This window comes from Artemia sp. Qi Xiang Cuo, chromosome 11 (assembly GCF_049724085.1).
Source record: "Artemia sp. Qi Xiang Cuo chromosome 11, ASM4972408v1, whole genome shotgun sequence".
Taxonomy (NCBI): domain Eukaryota; kingdom Metazoa; phylum Arthropoda; class Branchiopoda; order Anostraca; family Artemiidae; genus Artemia; species Artemia sp. Qi Xiang Cuo.
In genome coordinates, this window is record NC_142804.1 from 56,298,866 (window position 1) to 56,317,556 (window position 18,691).

General features: G+C 35.0%; 1 protein-coding gene across 1 annotated transcript in view; it reads right to left on the reverse strand.

Moving 5' to 3' along the window:
* The window catches only part of eIF3h (eukaryotic translation initiation factor 3 subunit h), a 38,308-nt gene extending 25,209 nt beyond the window's left edge, over positions 1–13,099 (reverse strand). The window contains exons 1-2 of the mRNA XM_089097295.1: positions 12,961–13,099; positions 1,345–1,498 (exon numbers count right to left, since the gene is read on the reverse strand). Coding sequence (XP_088953421.1) covers positions 1,345–1,498; positions 12,961–13,023 — 217 coding nt within the window. The 5' untranslated portion in view covers positions 13,024–13,099. The remainder of the gene's footprint in view (positions 1–1,344; positions 1,499–12,960) is intronic.
* Between the last annotated feature and the right edge of the window lie 5,592 nt (positions 13,100–18,691).

Below are 18,691 nucleotides of genomic sequence, written 5' to 3' on the forward strand. Positions count from 1 at the left end.
GATTTATCCCCATTTGAAAGTTTATTTGTTCATTAATAATAAAGATCCTCTTTCATTCTCTCATTCAACCTTATACATGCTATTGTCCAACAGTGTGGCTATCAACATTCTCTTCTTTTACCCTTCCTGTTTTCAAAATATACAATAGAGCAATTAAATTAGTATCTGGGTGACAGGCCAGTTAAACATAAATTAATTGGATGGTCAATCCATGTACATCTTTCTTTCCTCTTGCTTTATTTTTAAGTATTTTCGTGAACTCCTCCCTAACTTCTTCAAACAATTATATCTTTTAAGTTCTGAACTACGAAAGGGATCTTGTGTTTTTTCTCTCTCAGAAATGACATGGATATTTTCATTCACAAAACTTAAACCGTAATATCAGATTTTAATCCGATTTTATGTTGTGCCTCCATATGGAATTCCCTACCTATTTATTTTAGACTACGAAATTCTTATGTACAATTTAAAAAAGAGCTAACTGACCACCTCTTATGCCTAGAGAGGTAGCTCTCTCCTCCCTTCTCTTTTTCTCTCTATCTTTACTTTTCAATTTATTTAATCTATTTATTTTGATTGGCATGGTTTTGTTGTTGTTTTTTTTTCTTCTCTTTCTCTTTGATTTTAGTACTATTATTTAATGTAATGTTTATTCTCCCACTCTCACAGGCCAAAGAGCCTTTGTGGGGGGTCTAAACCTTTGTGTTTTTTAAAGCTTTGTAAACATACTACATAGTATGTTTAATAAAAAAAAATTCTTTTGGTTTTTCTACAAAATAATATTTTAAGTATTTCTATAAAATACTGATCACAAGGGGAAAAACAGGATAGTGTTACTTCGCAAAACATTCTATGTTGTTAAATCACGCCTGCCATATTCAATCTGGCTACATCATTGGCATAAAGTAATTATGCCTCTAGAATGTTTCTTTGATTTTTTAGGGGGTGCTAAATCCATCAAAAGAGAAGCAAACAAAAATTATAGGGAAAAATTATAAAATCCCGGGACTTAAGTGCTTCTCCCAATTTTGGTTGATTATTGAAATTTGCCATCTCTATACTATAATATTTTCTTTAAAACTTGATTTCTGGAATGCTATGCTTTTAGAAAAATAATGCGATTTCAGAATGTCATTCAAAAGACTAGGATTTTGAAAAGTAAATGAAAAAAGTAGTTGTTCTTAGATGAAAGTAATACGCTTATGAGGCAATAGGAAAAAGAACAAAATATTCAGCCATCAGGAAATACAAAAAGCTGTTTGGAAGAAATGGAGAAAAGAACTTGACACCGTACAGTAAGGCAAAAGCCACTCATTTCTTTGCCAAATCACCTCCAAGACTTACCTTCATCACTTGGATCATCTAGGTTTTTTGGAAATGGGAAGGAATTTGTAACTTCAAGTTTCTTGTCTGAGGCAAGGCCTAATAAAACTCCTTGGGCTAAATCAATGGCTCCAGCACCCTCATCTTGGCAATGCTTAATGATTTTCATAACAACCTTGAAAGAAAAAAGGTAGAAATTTAGAACTTCCATTAGCAATTAGATTACGAATCTTTACTTATTCTGCATGTGGTCTTTTAAACATTTTCAAAAACTCACATTGCCCCCCTCCCCTGCCTGTGTGCAGTATGTTTTGACATGACTATGTATGCTGTGACCACTCTTACTGTATTTGTTAGTGCTTTGAAACAAAACAACAATTAATTCTATCATAGTTGCTCCTATCTCTTACGTCAACAGTTATCAGCATTGTAATCACTACTCCTATCATGACTAATTCAACTATGACTGCTACTCAGGGATGTCACACAAACATACTTTCTGTCAAAATTATACATTTTGATATGGGCCAAAAAAAATATTTGTCAACTTTTTTTTACTCCTGTCAAAACTCAGGCGCATTTTTGTACACTCAGCTAGCGCCAGTGATTCTAATATTGTCAGATATTGCTTGTACTTCAAAATATAGGGATTTCACAGCCTGAACTAAGATATCTAATTTTTAATCTATTTTAACTAATACTACAAAAACATCATGTTAACTACTGTTTCTGGTCCCAAATCCTACCTAAAAGAACTGGAGAAAGGGCCCTGAACTTCTTTAATCCAGACACCAATGACAAAGAGCTGTTGGATATCAAATAAATTTGGTGGAAAGGGGATAAATTTCTAAATTGTGTCTATATTGTAGGATGTGTACTAGGTTAGGTTGGTATATACCTTAAATCACACTTGCCAGCAATAATGACAAATCATCTAGGCACGAGTCAAAGATGGAGTAACTCAGCTTGTTGGGGACATCTCAAATTGCGTGCCATGACTTGCTGCACTGATCTCTGCTGAAAGCTGACTTGAAGGCTTCAACACTAGGGTGAATGACCATGTTCAGGCTAAGGAAGTTCCATGGGCCAACAACTACATGGTTAAAGAAAAGATTGTTTTTCTGGCTGGTACTAGCATGCTTCTAGTAGAGCTTCAGGGAGTGCCCTCATATTCTTGAGGAACTATCTATCTGGAGCAGATTTTGGACAATAACATGGTCGTAGATCAATTTGTATGTCATTAATACCACCGCTCACTTGCGATGGTATGTGAGAGATAGTATTTTGAGCCTTTGGAATTGGGTCAAGTATGTCAAATTAAAGAAAAAATCCTATGCGTTTCATTGCTTGTGGCAGCATTGATTTCAGAAATGATTGGTCAAGCTTGTTAAATGGAGTAGCAATGAACATCCCAAATTCTAATTTTTGGGCAGATCAGGCCTTTTAGGAGTTTATTAATCACAGCTGGGGAATCTGGGGATATGCTGTAAAATACACCATGAGTTTGGTTGGCTTTAGCTACTACAGACTGTGTGTGTGAGTTGAATTTGAACTTGTCACCAACCAAGAATTCCTTATGGTCAAATATGCATGGTTGATATAGGTGTTAAAAATTATTGGATCAAAATTTTGCCTTGGGAAACTGTAGCCTACTTTCTATGTCTGCTGATTCTGAGAGGAAATTTGATCAACCATCCCCAAAAAATTTTTACCACTTACTTCCTGTTGGTAAGAAATTGCATCATCAAATTTATAACTTCTTTGTGAATGTTTATTACATGGAGTTAGAATTCATTTTCCTTTGACATACATTATTGAATGCTATCACTAAAATCTAATAGTATTATATTGATTGGACACGCACTGTCCATAAGTTTTGTGACATGCTCTTATGCATGAACAAGGTTTGTATCAACTAAGTGACTAAGACAGAAGCTATAGTTAGTTGGTTAGGCAATAATAGTTTGTTCTCACTTTGGTGTCCTACAATAACTGAGTTTACTATGCCTTCAAGAAACTTCCCCACTCTTGAGGTGAGACTAATTGGTTGATAATTACTGGCTTCATCTCTGCTGCCCCCTTTAAAAACAGCTATAATTTAAACATCTTTCCAATCTTGTGGGATAGATTTGTATTTAGGTACGTCGGGAATAGTAGGGTAAGAGGATGAGATAATACTGCAAATGTCTCCTTTAAACGCCAGTGGTAGGGGATACTCCATCTGGTCCTGTTGATGAACTTGGGTCAATCTTCTTAAGTTGAGTTTCTACATCCACTTTTGTGCCAATTATGGACAGCATATTTTTTTATGTCATACTATTGGCAATTTTAGGGTGCTGGGATGGTATTTTCAAATTTTCCTTTCACCCTTGTAAAGCTTAAATAAATGCACATAAGATAAGTTTATACCTGCCTTACCTTTGGCAAAAATCCCCCCTCCCCTAATTTGGTTTGAGTCTGCTTTTCTTTAACTTTAGACTGTAAAATTAATGCCAATGTTTTTGAGGAGGAAACTCCCCAACAGCCTTCAAGGCAAGGGTTGTAAGTTATGCTCTGGGTGCATATAAGTTTTTTATAGAAGGCGTTGTTGTAGAAACTTCAAAAAAGGCTCATTCAATTAAAAATTCAAAGGGATACTGCACTTTTTAATAGCCAAAGATTATTGGAATGTACTTTGCGCCCCCCCCCGGGCCAACCTTCCCCCCCACCCCACCCCACCAAAGTTTGAGATAGCCCTTTTGTTCAGCGTGGTTGATTTCCAGATAGAAAATGTTTTTGAGGAGGACACTCCCCCACAACCTTCAGGGCAAGGGTTTTAAGTTATGCCCCGAGGGCATATAAGAACAGTGTTGGCACAATGTATTATTTTTTTTTTCTTTAGAGCTGGGCACTTCGTATTGAAGAAGTTGTCATAGAAACTTCGAAAATGACTCATTCACTTGGAAATCGGAATGGCTTGTGCCTTTTTTAATAGTCGAAAGTGATTGGAAGGCAACTAACACCCATTCCACGCCCACCATTTCCCGAAACACATCCAATTCTGAGATAGCCTTTTTGTTCAGCATAGTTGATTTCCATATAAAAATTATGTTTTTGAGAAGGACACTCCCCAGAGCCCTCAGGTCAAGGGTTGTAATTTATAACCTGGGGCTATATAAGGTTTTTATAGAAAGCGTTGTCGTAAATACTTCAAAAAAGGCTCGATCAATTGGAAATTCAAAGGGCTAGTGCCCTTTTCAATAGTTGAAAGTGATTGGAGGGCAATTAACCCCCCTCTGACGCCCTCCTTTTCCCCAAACACATGCAATCAAAACTTTAAGACAGCCATTTTGTTCATCATAGTTGAAAGTTCCGGAAATTATGTCTTTGAGAATGTCAACCCCCCAGAGCACCAGGGCAAGGGTTGTAAGTTATACCCTAGGGGCATATAAGGTTTTTATAGAACACGTTGTTGTAGAAAGTTCAAAAAGGCCTCATTTGATTGGAAATTGAAATGGCTAGTGCCCTTGTTAATAGTCGAAAGTGACTGGAAGGCAACTAACACCCCTTCCATGCCCACCATTTCCCCAAACTCATCCAATCAAAATTTTGAGATAGCCTTTTTGTTCCGCACAGTTTAAAGTTCAGGATATTATACCTTTGAGCAAGGCACTCCCCCACAGTCTTCAGGGAAACGGTTTTAAGTTATGCCTTGGGGGCATATCGGTTTTTATTGAAATTTGTGTTGTAGAAACTTGAAAAAGGACTCATTTGATTTGAAATTCAAAGGTCTAGTGCCCTTTTTAATAGACAAATGTGATTTGAGGGTAACTAGCCTCCCTCTCATGCCTACCTTTTCCCCAAACACGTCCAATCAAAATTTTTAGATAGCCATTTTGTTCAGCATAGTTGATTTCCAGATAGAAATTATGTTTTTGAGGAAGACACTACCCCACAGCCCTCAGGGCAAGGGTTGTAAGTTATGCCCTTGGGGCATATAAGGTTTTTATAGAGCGCGCTGTCGTAGAAACTTCAAATAGGGCTCATTCGATTAGAGATTGAAATAACTAGTGCCCTTTTTACTAGTCGAAAGTGATTTGGAGGTAACTAACACCCCTTCCACACCCACCATTTCCCCATACACATCCAATCGATAATTTGAGAAAGCCATTTTGTTTCATGTAGTTTTAAGTTTAGGAAATTATACCTTTGATTAGAACATTCCACCCACCGTCTTCAGTGCAAGGGTTATAAGTTATGCCCTGGGGGCATATAGGTTTTTATTGAAATCTTTGTCTTAGAAACTTGAAAAAGGGCTCATTTGATTGAAAATTGAAAGAGCTAGTGCCCTTTTAATAGTCAAAAGTGAGTGGAGAGTAATTAAACCCCCTCTCATACCCACCATTTCCCAAAACACATTAAATCAAAGTTTAGAGATAGCCATTTTGTTCAATGTAGTTGATAGTTCTGGAAATTATGTATTTAAGGATGACAAACCCCCCAGAGCCCCCAGGCCAAGGTTTGTAAGTTATGCCCTGGGGGCATATAAGGTTTTTATAGATAGAATTGCTGTAAAAACTTCAAAAGCGGCTTATTCGATTGGTACTTGAGAGGGCTAGTGCCCTTTTTAACAGTTGAAAGTGATTGGACGGTAACTAAACCCCCTCTCACGCCCACCATTCCCCCCAACACATCCAATCAGAATTTTCCATAGCCATTTTGTTCATCATTGCAGAAAGTTCTTGAAATTAGGTCTTTGAGGATGATAACCCCCCCCCCCCAGCCCTCAGGGCATGGGTTGTAAGTTATGCCCTGGGGACATATAAGGTTTTTATTGAAAGCATTGTCATTAAAACTACAAAAGGGCTCATTTGATTGGAAATTGAAAGAGCTAGTGCCTTTTTTAATAGTTGAAAGTGATTGGAGAGTGACTAACACCCCTCTCACACCCACCATTTACCCAGACAAATCCAATCAAAATTTTGATATAGCCATTCTGTTTAACGTAGTTGAAAGTTCTGGAAATTAGGTCTTAAAGGATGACAACCACCCTCACAACCCTTAGGGTAAGGGTTGTAATTTATGCCCTGGGGGAATATAAGGTGCTTATAGAAAGCGTTGTCGTAGAAACTCAAAAAGGGTACATACGATTGGAAATCAAAAAGGCTTGTGGCCTTTTTAATAGTCGAAAGTGATTGGAAGGCTTGACATTTTTATAGTAAAGATTAATTTGGGTACAATGTATTTTTTTTTAAGATCAGGGCACTTTGTATCAAAAGAGTTGTTGTAGGAACTTTGAAAAGGGCTCATTTGACTGAAAATAGAAAGGGCTAATGCCCTTTTAAATAGTCGTAAGTCATTGCAGGGCAACGAATCCCCCTCCCACGCCCACCCTCCCATCTGCCTTTATGTTTAAAAACTAAATGTTGCCATAAGAGTAAATCAAATGCACAGTGTTAATGCTAATTCCCAATATGGCATCTCAGCAGTATCCTAAGAACAACTGAGGGTATTATGTTCAACCTTTTAGGGCTACTTCTGCTCTTAAAATTTAACAAAATCAAAATAGCGTAAGTGTATCCAAGCTATCAAAGAAAGTAAACAGATTTTTTTACAAATGGTATCAAGTTTTCCATTTCAAGTCAACTAGAGGAGGTATGAAACTAAATGAAAAACTATTATTTGTGCCCAGATTTTTAAAAGGGTGTATGTTGTTAAAAACTGCTGAAAATTTTTCCCCAGCATAGAAATAGCAGGTCAAACTATAAATTCTAAAAAAAACGAAAAGATTTAAAGTATTATTTTCTTTTTCCCTAAAAAGACTATGTCAATATAAAACGAAGCGAAATAAATTAAAAAAACTTGTTCCACAACATTAGTTTGTTAAAGAAAAGAAAAACTCACTTAAACAAAAAATGAGCAAAAATAAAATCAAATAATCTACCAAGTATGAAACTACCACAAATCAACATCAATAAATAAATGAAACCCAAAACGAACAGAAATTACAATAAATAACCGAGTCAAACTCAAAACGAGCAGAAATTAAGATAAGTTGGGCTCAAAACCCCTTTGCCTTCCCAAGGCTAGAACAATTTTTGCACTTCACTGAAAAAAAAATACAAATGAATGTGCATTGTCAGTTCAATATACATATACTGATATTTAGCAATCAAAATGTCAATATTATTTGATTTATTAAAGTTATAAAAGTAAAAACATTTATATTTTTTCCAGTAAAGTGCAAATTTTGTTCTGGCCTTGGGAAGGCACAGGGGTTTTGAGCCGAACTTATGTTAATTTCTGCTCGTTTTGAGTTTGACTTGGTTATTTACTGGAATTTCGGTTCATTTTGTGTTTCATTTATTTATCAATGCTGATTTGTGGTAGTTTCACGCTTGGTAGATTATTTGATTTAATTTTTGCTCATTTTTTGTTTAATGGAGTTCTTTACTTTTCTTTGAAAAACTTATTTTGTGGAAATTTTTGTTTAATTAATCACTGTAAGATCAGTTGTAGGATAGAGTTGGGGAAGGCAAAAAGTTGCCTTCACTGTCTCTATTCTGTGTTGTTTGGAGTTGCTGAAGCAAAGAATAGTAAGTATTGCCCCATACAGTGCAGCAATAAGAAAGATAAGGAAGGACAAATGCATAGTAAAGAGAAAGCATTACATTGGGAGGAAGCACAGTTCTTGCAATTTTATTGATTGATTTACTTTCATGATCTAGCATAATTTTCTCACACACTTTTGATAAACTAAACTATTATTTGAACTTTGGATTATACTACAGCAAACCTCTAAAAATGATAATATTGACTAGGCAGCAAGATTTACTTTAATTTTTAGTTATAGAATAGAAATCAGATAGGAAGTAAAAAGAAGAAATATACACCTTTGATTGCCTACTGAATACTATTTCTGCATATAATAATCACATCTGTCACAATTGCACAAAATTGTCACAATTGCAAACCCTCCTCCCACCCCAGTGGGGCCAGTGATACAAATACCTACACCCTAATGGCTACATAACCCTGGGCTACAAATGAAAGTTTGCTAGTATTTTTGCTTTTAATTGGCTTGATTTGTAATTATGAACAAACCATTGAGTGATAAAACAAGGCCAGAAGATAATGGCAAACTCATGAATTCAACAATTTTTTGCATACAGCCCATGGCTTTATGAGAACCCATTGGGGGGGGGGGGGGTTGTGATGACATTGTAACAGCAGTGATAATTATATTAGGAGGAGCACTGAATGGAAAAGTAAATTGTACATTTATTTTTTCCATTCTGATTTCTGTCCTATAAGGAACCTTCAATGATAACAAAAACAGTCTAAGCCTTTGTTTGTAGGGGCAATCACCCTTTATAGGGGACAGAGGGGGCAGGAGGTGCTATAAAATATGTTTAATGCAGGGCATAATGCAGGATTTGGGTCCACCCCAAAATTCTACCTAATTTCTATTTACCCCAAAGTAGGTGGTTCTATTGAACCTGCAACAAATAAAAACCCCAAAACAGCTGTCTGCAAATATTTATCAGTTTACCTGTTTTCATGGAATCCTTGAAGTCTCACAAAAAGGTGATTAGTAGATTGTATATTGTGCTTACAACACCTTCCTGTTCCTTATTTTGGGAAGTAAAACTAATCCAAGAAATCTTAGGTGCAGTAACACTTTTGTGCATGGCCTTCCTCAAAGTAAACACTGAAATAATAAGTAGCCTACCATTTGAATCCCTATTCAATGCTGTTTCCAAATATATTGGTTATTTCAGTATTAATTTCATCTCAGTGTTTTCTTTTAAATTTGTATAGCCTATATCCTACAGCAATAAAATTGTAGTTTAGCTACTTTTCATTGTCTTGGAAAGGGGTTAGGTTAGGAAAATGAAACTTTCAGTAATGAATCCAGGGCCAAAAACATACTCTGGAAAGGTATAGCCAAGCTTTCGTGTTAACCCTCTTCTGATTTTTAAGTCATAGAAATTTTCCTACTTTACCTATTGAAATTTTGACAAAACAATATTTTACCTTAATTTTCAGTTATCAGTTTTTTTTTATCTGGTTTTAGTTCTTAAGATGCAATTCCTGTTATTTGGGTAGAATTTTAAGCCATATCAATGGGTTTTTCTAAATTTAGGAAATGTATTTGCAGATCTTTGAAACCTCACAAATTAGGATTAAGCAAAGTTGTGAAGCTGAAGACAGTTTTATTGTACTTCATTTAAGCAACAGATCTGTTTTGCAAGGCTCACTTTCACAACACAAACATTTCTAAAGGTCACTGCCCTCTAGAGGGAGGAGTGGAGGTATGTACTTCAAAATACCTTCCTGGGACTTACTTTGGTCTGTAGACCCATCCCTGGAAGTTTCATTTCCCTAACCTAACCCCTTTCCAAAATAGTGAAACATAGCTAAACTAGAATTTAACCACCTATGGTTATGTCTAAAACCATCAGAGAAGGGGGGGGGGGGGCTGACAGAAGTGATCATGATATTTGGAGAGAACAGAAAATAAAGAGTCTAATGGTACAATGGTACTTTCATTTTCTTAAGATGTTTTGGTATAAGCTTAGGATTGGGGCTATTGTGAATGAAACATGGTAAGAAAGAAATTCTTGCTTCATAATATACAGAGAAGTTATAGTTTACAAATTTTTAAAGCAATCCTACTATACTTTACCCCCAACTCACCTCCTTATGTACAAATATACAGCCAAATTATATATTTCCTATTTCTTGATTTCATCAGTATTCATTAAATTTATGGGTATACAGGTTGAAACAAGAGTGATGCAAGGCAAAATTCATGGTAAAACTATAATTTAGGCTATATATTTGCATATTAGAGGGTTGTGGGTTAAGTATTACAGAATCACTTCCGAAATTTGTTAACTACAATTTTTCTTGATGTTATAAAGTAATAATTGCTCTCTAAACATGTTTCCTTGTCAATAGCCCCAATTCTAGGCTTATGTCAATGATTCTATGATACTTCTAGACTGTTGCCAACATTTACCTTATATAATTTCCTAAATAGTACTATTTCCAAATATAAAGGTGGCTACTATGACATTACTAAAAGCATTTCACTTTACACCCCCCCCCTAATGTGCAAATACATAGCCTAAATACATGTTTTGATTCATTTTCTCATGTCACTCTTTTCCTCAAATTTAATGGCACAGAAGCCACATCGACAAAATCAAGAAATGGAAAAATACATGGAGAAGATATAGTTAAGGCTATATATTTGGACCTAGGGGAGGGGAGGAGGACAAAAAGTTTAAGAATGTATAGGAATGATAGGCCTAAGTAAGTATTTTAGAAAATTTTTCAAGTTAATTCTAGAATGCCATGTCTTTCTTTCTGAATAGGAGTAATTCTGTACCAACACTTAAATTTTTGGTAAATTTGTGGTTTACAACATAATTTAGGTAGGGTGAAAGAATTTTTTTAGAATGTTTAGTGCAACAAGCTTGATAAAGCTTACTGCATTTTGATATTAATAAATTAATAAATAAATACATCACTTGATGCCTTTTGTTAATGCTTTTTCATAATTCAACAATTGCTTCTGGGGGAAGTTACATCTTGAGCCCTAAAGGGGCTCAAAATGTAATTCCTGAATCAGTTAAAAATGGCAATTGGTTCTCATTAGCCAGATTTTTTAGAAACAGTTATCAAAACCTTTGGTTACTATGTATTAAAAAAAAGTAAGTAAGTATGATGGCACTAGACCCTTAAGGTCCAAACCAACAGTGCTGATCTCTGTTTCATGGCCCTTCAGCCAGAAAGTGTAATGGGGGCTGGGGGCCAGCCATCCTGTGCTGTCATACACCCTTCCTGCTTACCTTCCCCAGATTTCTCCAGGTATCCATTTAGAGCTGGGTTGACTCTGGCTAAGCTTACAGAGTCACACCACTGACTGCATCCCAAACCAATAACTGGCCATGCCAGGGATCAAACCCATGCCCCTTGGACAAAGAATTCTCAACCCAGCACACATCTACTTAGCCAGGATGGCTTATGGTTACAATGGACTACTGGTAAATCTCTAGGTGGCATAATAATTTGGCTAGGATGAAAATGAAAACATCATTTGATGCCTTTTTTTATGCTCTTTCATAATTCAATAATTGCTTCTGGTACTAGCCTAGTTGCATCTTGAGCCCTTAAAGGGCCCCAAAAAGTATTTCATTTTTGTAATTACACAAAGAAGTCATCAACACTAGTTAAGTTATTGAAAAGTGGTTAAAAACATATCACTAGTTTAAAAATATGTTGTTCAACAGTAATATATCAAGAATACTTATTTAAAACAATTCAAACCTCATTTATTAGGCAACTCAAATATAAACTGTTTTCCTACCATTTCAAGTTTTTCAAATGCTATTGACAAAAATAGCACTGAATTTTGCAATTCAAAACTTTACTGACAATTCAGGGTATATATTTGCACATTAGGGGGGTGGGGGTCAGTAAATTTGCAGTTGGCAACATAATTTAGCTAGGTTAAAAGTGAAATAATCATTTTATACTTTTTTTATGCTCTTTCATAATTCATATAAAATACCTTTGGGCCGCTTTGAGGGCTCAAGATACAATTAGCCCCAGAAACAATTATTGAATTATGAAAGAGCATTAAAAAAGGCATCAAATGATGTTTTTACTTCAATCCTAGCTAAATTATTGCACCACTTAGAGATTTAGCAACTGCTAGCAACTGCTTTGCTGGTAAAATTCTACTTTAGCTACTTTTGGCTATCTTGGAAAGGAGTTTGGTTAGGAAAAATGAAACTTTCAGGGATAGATCTACAGGCTAAAGTATGTCCCGGGAAGGTATTTTGAAATACCTACCTCCACTTCTCCTCCCTCTAGAGGGTCCTGACCTTTGATGACCTTTAAAAATCTGTGAGTTATAAAAGTAAAACCTTGCAAAGTATATTTTTGGCTTAAAATAAAATACAACAAAATTGTTTTTCAGCTTCAAAACTTTGCTCAATCCTGATATATGGAGTTTTTTAGATATGCAAATTCATTCCATGAATTTTTACAATTAGCATTGATATGTCTTAAAATAGGCTACTACTCAAATAACAGGAATTGCATTTTCAGAACTAAAGCCAGAGAAAAAGAAATCTTATAACTGAAAATTAAGGTAAAATGTTGTTTTGTCAAAATTTCAATAGGTATAGACCTGTCATGTAGGCAAATTTCAGGATCCTCTAGAGGGAGAAGGAGAGGAGAAAAGTACTTCAAAATACCTTCCCAGGACATATTTTAGCCTGTAGACCCATCCCTGAAAGTTTCATTTTCCTAACCTCACCTCTTTCCAAGATAGGTAAAAGCAACTAAAGTAGAATTTTACAGCTTTGCCTTTTGGGACTCAAAATGGAATCTTTCTTAAAAATGATCATTGAACTTTGAAAGAGCACAAGAAAAGACATCAAGAAATGTATCCACTTTCATCCTAGCTGAGTTATGTTTAAAACTACAAATTTACCAGATTATTTCTTCAATGTGCAACTTTTGAACCTAATTCTGTTTATAGCCTAGGCTAATCATTAGGCCTAGTTCAAAAAAGGCCATTCACAAGCCAAATACTGCTACATTTTTGTACACATTTGATTTCAAGCAAAAAGTTCTTACCAGACCATCAACTTGTACAGTTTCATTGAAACTTTCATATTCCTGTTTTTTCCTTGCAGCCATTATTAATTTTCTTTCTATTTCTATCAGATACAGCCTAGCTCCTAAATTGAAAGTATTCAATGTCTTTTCAGCAGGGTTGGATAAAGTTTTGGCTGTTTTATATTTTCGATGGTACCGTTTGAAAACACGAAAAGTGTCGTAAAAATGCCACTTCCGAGAAACTTTTAAACGAGGAAATACAAAATGTGTGCTTGGTGTAGAAGAAAAAAAGGTTAACAATTTAAGTTTTGACTTCTTATGAACCAAAAATTTTACTTCATTGAATTCAGAAAATTTAATTTCATGAACCATCGAGTCATTTTCACCTTAACTGTAGTTGCCTACATTGACCAAAAAATCATTTAATTATCAAATCACTGATTTCAGACTTTAAACAGTCTCATATGATAAATTATAATAATAAAACTTACTAAAGAAACTAGAATATTTATTCTATGTTCTGAACAGGATTTTACTCCTCAATAATTCACTCCGAAAAGTCCGGTGTGTGGAAATTCATGCCTATAGTACATAGTAAACAAAACCATAGTGTGTTAATGAGGCTCTAATGACCCAAAAACAAATACAAGTAGGAGTTTTTAAGAAATAATTGAACAAAACTTCAACTATTTGTCGGATGTCAACTTTAACTAGTTTTATTTCTCACTATATACAGACCTTAAATACTTTCATTAAGCTTGTGTTATTAGTCCACACTCAAAGGGGGCTTAGTTGCGATTATGACTACGGTTTGGTAAAATATCTCTATTCATACGGGTTTAATTAATGCACGATATTTATTAACAGTAAAATGGACCGGTGTTAACATAAAAATACACAGCAACATGAAATGTATACAAAAATATCCTTAAGTCCAAATTAGTAAATAAATAAATTTAATAAAACGGTCGCTAGGGGCCAATCCTGTTGCCAATAACGTACCCAACATTTAAATTCCTGCTAAGCTTTTATTACTTAGCATAAATTCCACCCATTCCTCTTTTATGGACTTTGCAGCAAATTGTAAAAGTTTTTCCTCCAGTCCATTTAATTCCTTACAAAATCGAAAAAATGAATTAGAAATCAATTTCCATACATTTTAGATGGAAAAAATTAGGCAAAAATAAATGCATATCTTTGACCTCATCCTTCCGATGTACTTCCTTGAAATACCAAGGGGGCAGTGGACGAGTGGATAGAGGTAAAATATTTTAGCAAGGACTGAAGCCCCAAGTTTTCAGAGAGAGATAACAAAAAGTATGTACATTATGTATAATATATGATAGGTATCCATTAAAGTATATATTTAAGGTAATTGTATTGAAGATCCTTGAAAAGTTTTCTAAACAGTTATTTTAACGGCAAGCACTGAAACTCGACGACGAGTGTGAAGTGTCATACCGAGAAAAATGTAAAAATGACATCAAATGGGTCGCTGTGGCAACAGTAGTTGAAATCTAATTAGATTTAAAGTACAAATATTGTGCTTGTTATTTTGTAAAGTGAAATGCTATGTTTAAAGATCTAAAATAAACCAAACTAGGATTCAGGTGTTGTGTATTTGTTGAAATTGATGAATGGTGTTTTTGAGGAACGGCTTGTTCACAAAACCTATATTTTGTTACTTTCCTTATTTACAGCGCTATCTATAACACTATACTTAGGGCCATTTTGCATAGCCATTCCGCACTAGGATATGTAAGATAGTCTAGAAATAGCGAGCGTAAAATAAGCCATCAATCAGAATCAAGTATAGATTCTTACAGACCTGTTTGATGGGTTTACTCTAGTAAACCAGTTTGATGGGCTTACTTAGTCCATGTGAAATTGGTATTCTGGTCATCTTCAACGATTTTTGTGCATGCAAGAGCAATTATTTAACGAGCAATGCAACAATTGCACTTGTGTTTAATTTTCGGATGAAATACAAGGAATTTTCAAATTACCTTAAACTTCGTGAATTTTACCTTTGCTGATAAGTTGGATATAAAAACCACATCTGAAACATGGTGGCGCAAACAAAATGAACATTAAGGAATTAATTTTGGTTGTGAGATAAAAAAAAAACATCCAGTTTTGTGCTTCAAAGCTGATGAAGGTCATAAAAATAATCTGCTATTCTTGATTTCATGGGATCATATTTCAGAAGAATTAGTTGAAATAAAGATTAGCTCAGTTTCTAAGTCTATTTTTTAATTGCCTTTTTCATATAGGTTTAGTTTGATAGCTAATTTTGATAATAATGGGCTGTTTTCTATAGTAAGGTATTACAGCCTGAGTCCTACATAAATGAGCTAGTACAACTGGCCCTAATAGCTGTTAGTCTATAGCTCAATTAATAAAACTAACCCATAATAGGCTGGTCACGGAACTTTGTGCTAGGTGAAAGAGCCTAAAGCGGGGCTCCCATGGCTTCAATAAAGTTAATAAAGCTGTCCACAAAGTTAATAAACCGTTTTCTTCGCATGACTTTGTTGACTTTATTGCAGTCGGAAATAAGTTAAACTTTATTTAACTTTTTCAAGAAAGTCCGCAAAGTTCAACCAATAGCAGATGACCTGTGGAAAATTTCAAATAAACAAAATACAAATTAGTGTCTACGAATATAATCGTGTATACTTATTTAAATATTTTGTTTGGTAAAAGAAACAAAACAATACTTTCATTTACTATTAAAAAGGGAAGAATGCTTAAAAAGATGGTTTTCTCAGCTCCATGTCTGAGTATTTCAGTTACTCTCTGTGGAAAAATGCTGTTAAGTCAAAAAGATGAAATCCTTGTATGAGCAGGACAAACTTTATGGTTCCTATTGTCATGACAAACTTTATTAACTTTATTGACGCTGTGGGAGCCCCGCTTAACAGGAATGAATTTGCAATTAAAATCAGGTCCTAGGCAGTAGTGGTTCTGGCTTCTCTTGCGCCACAAAAGTTTTGGGCCCAATTCTAACAAAATTTTTATTTACTGGCGAAATTGTTTCCAATTTATTAATTAATTAATAATTTGTTATTTACTTATTTTTAATTTATTATTTAAATTATTTGTATTTTTTATTTATTTTTATTTTATTTATTAATTAATAATTTATTAATCATTTTCATTTATTAATTGCGCTCTCTACTTTATTTAAATAAAAATGATATTTTAGAAATTATAAAATGATTATAACCGTTAGATTATTTATTTGAAATTCTGTGCCCCGAAAAGTACTGCACCTCGGGAAAATTCCCCCTCAACCCCCCCCCCTAAAACCACCTCTGGTCCTAGGAAAATGTTTTCAAGCTTTAAAATCTACCCCGCCTGACTCCAAAGTTTTTTTTTTATTATTTTGACTCAAACCGTAGCCAGGACCGCCAAAAATGAGAAGGGGCAGAACGGGGTTAAGAAACATGGACCCAGGGTTCATGACAACTCGGACAGTGTGTTTGAGATTTGATTTTTTAGCTTTACAGATTTGTAGGCTTTTATTGCAAGTGAATAATGAAGTAAAAATCACGCCCAAATAAAAATTAAGAATTACCTCTCTCAGCCCAAAAATTTATAAGTTTGCACTCTTAGTTTCGCTTTTAAAAGTAAGTTGAAATCAGAAATGGAACTTAAAAATTTTACTCAATAGTTAAGGCTACGCATATAAAATAGGGAAGACCTTTGGGTCCCAACCTTGGTGCATATCCAAAATCTTGATTTTTTGGCTTTTTGCGGTTATATCTTGTGGTTATTATTTATCATATAATTTACGAATTTTTTACTTTTAGATTTCCCCTCTCCTCAACACTGATCTAAATTGGGAAATTGTAATTTTGTTCAAAACAGTCAAAAGGTCTAATAGCTTGCCCAGAGGAAAGGATTGTAGATTATGCAGTTTGTCTATTGTTTAAATGCAGGATTGATCATTAGGAAAGGGGGGGAATTTCTTATTCTGGATTTACCCAAAATGCTCAGTGCGTAAATCAAAAGACACGAATTAAATCTAGTTTATCCAAAAAGGTGGATCTTCAATAGCTTAAGAACGGTTGAGGATATTAAGTTGAAACGTTCAGAACATGTTGAAGAGGATTTTGAAAAGTGTTTGGAGGGCTGCCAACCCCTCCCATATTCTTTTTAGCTGCCCTCCCTCTAAAAAAAATTGATCTTTATTTTGAAGTAACCATCTTGTTCAAAATAGTATAAAGGTCAAATAATAATGTCTATGGGGATGACAAAAAAAACCCAGAGCTTTTGAGAGGGATGTCGAACACAATCAAAACACACTCTATGCATGTTGGTTGTCAAAAGGGTGTACCAGTAATATCTAATTAACGGCTAAGGGTATCCAGTTGAAATTTTCAGGATATGTTGAGGGGAATGTTGAAAAATGATCGGAGGGCAACCAGCATTCTTTGCTTTTTTAGATGCCCCTCTTTCAAACACAGATCACAATTTAGAAACAGCAATTTTGTTCAATTTAGTTAAATGGTCCAGTAATTATGCCTCCGGGGGTGCAATGCCCCCCAGACCCCCCACGACGAGAATTGTAAATCTTGCAACTTGCCCTTTTTTACATGCAGGATTTACCATTAGGAAAAGGGGAATGTTTGATTCTGTGTGGATTCGAAAAGGCTAAGGGTATTAAGGTGAAGCTTCATTGAGGGGCATGTTAAATTAAATCAAAAGACGCTAAGTGCATCCAATTTATCAAAATGATGTATCTGCTATATTTAAAAAACAGCTGAGGGTTCAAAGTTTAATCAAGTTTAAACTTTCAGGGCATATAGAAGGGGATACTGAAAAGTAGTTGGATACAACCAGTCCCTCTCCCGTGCCTTTTTAGCTGCCCTTCCCAAAAAAATCTGATCAAAACTTTAAAATAGCCATCGTGTTCTAAATAATCGAAAATTCAAATAACTATGCCTCTGGGGATGACACCCCCCCCCTCCGCCCCTTTGGCAAGCGTTGTAAATTATACAAGTTGTCCAGTATTTAAATATAAGGTTCGTTACTGGTAAAAAGCGGAATATTTGATCCTGAGTCTCCAAAAAGGCTAAGATTATTATGGTAAAACCTTAGAAAATGTTGAGAGAGAGTCAATAAAAATCAAAACACGCTATATCCAGATGGGTTGTCAAAAGGGTACAACAGCAATATCTAAGGAACAGCTAAGGGTACTAAGTTGAAACTTTAAAGCCATGTTAAAGTGTACCTTGAAAAGAAATCGAAGGGCAACCAGCCCCCTTCTCTTGCACTTGCTGGAATATTTAAAAGCAAATATTGCTTTTGAATGTTCCCTTTAACACTGATATAAATTTGAAAAAAGCTCTTTTATCCAAAATAGTCACAAGGTCTAATAATTATGTCTCCAGGAGTGCCATGTCCCCACAGCTCCTCGGGCAAGGAATGTAGATTAATTAATTTGTCCATTTCTTACATGTAGGATTTATTATTCTCAAAGGGAAGGAATGTTTGATCCTGGGTGAGTCCAAAAAGGCTAAGGGTATTAAGGTGAAATTTCGGGGATTGTTGAAGGATATATTGAGCTAAATCAAAAGCCGCTATCTGCATCCAAATTATCACAAAGAAATATTTGCAATATCTTAGGAACGGGTAAGGGTGTTAACTTGAAACTTTCAAGGCATCTACTGCTGCAACTGCAACTGTAACTACAACTGCGACTGCGACTACTCATGACTGTGGCTGAGACTGCTTATGACTG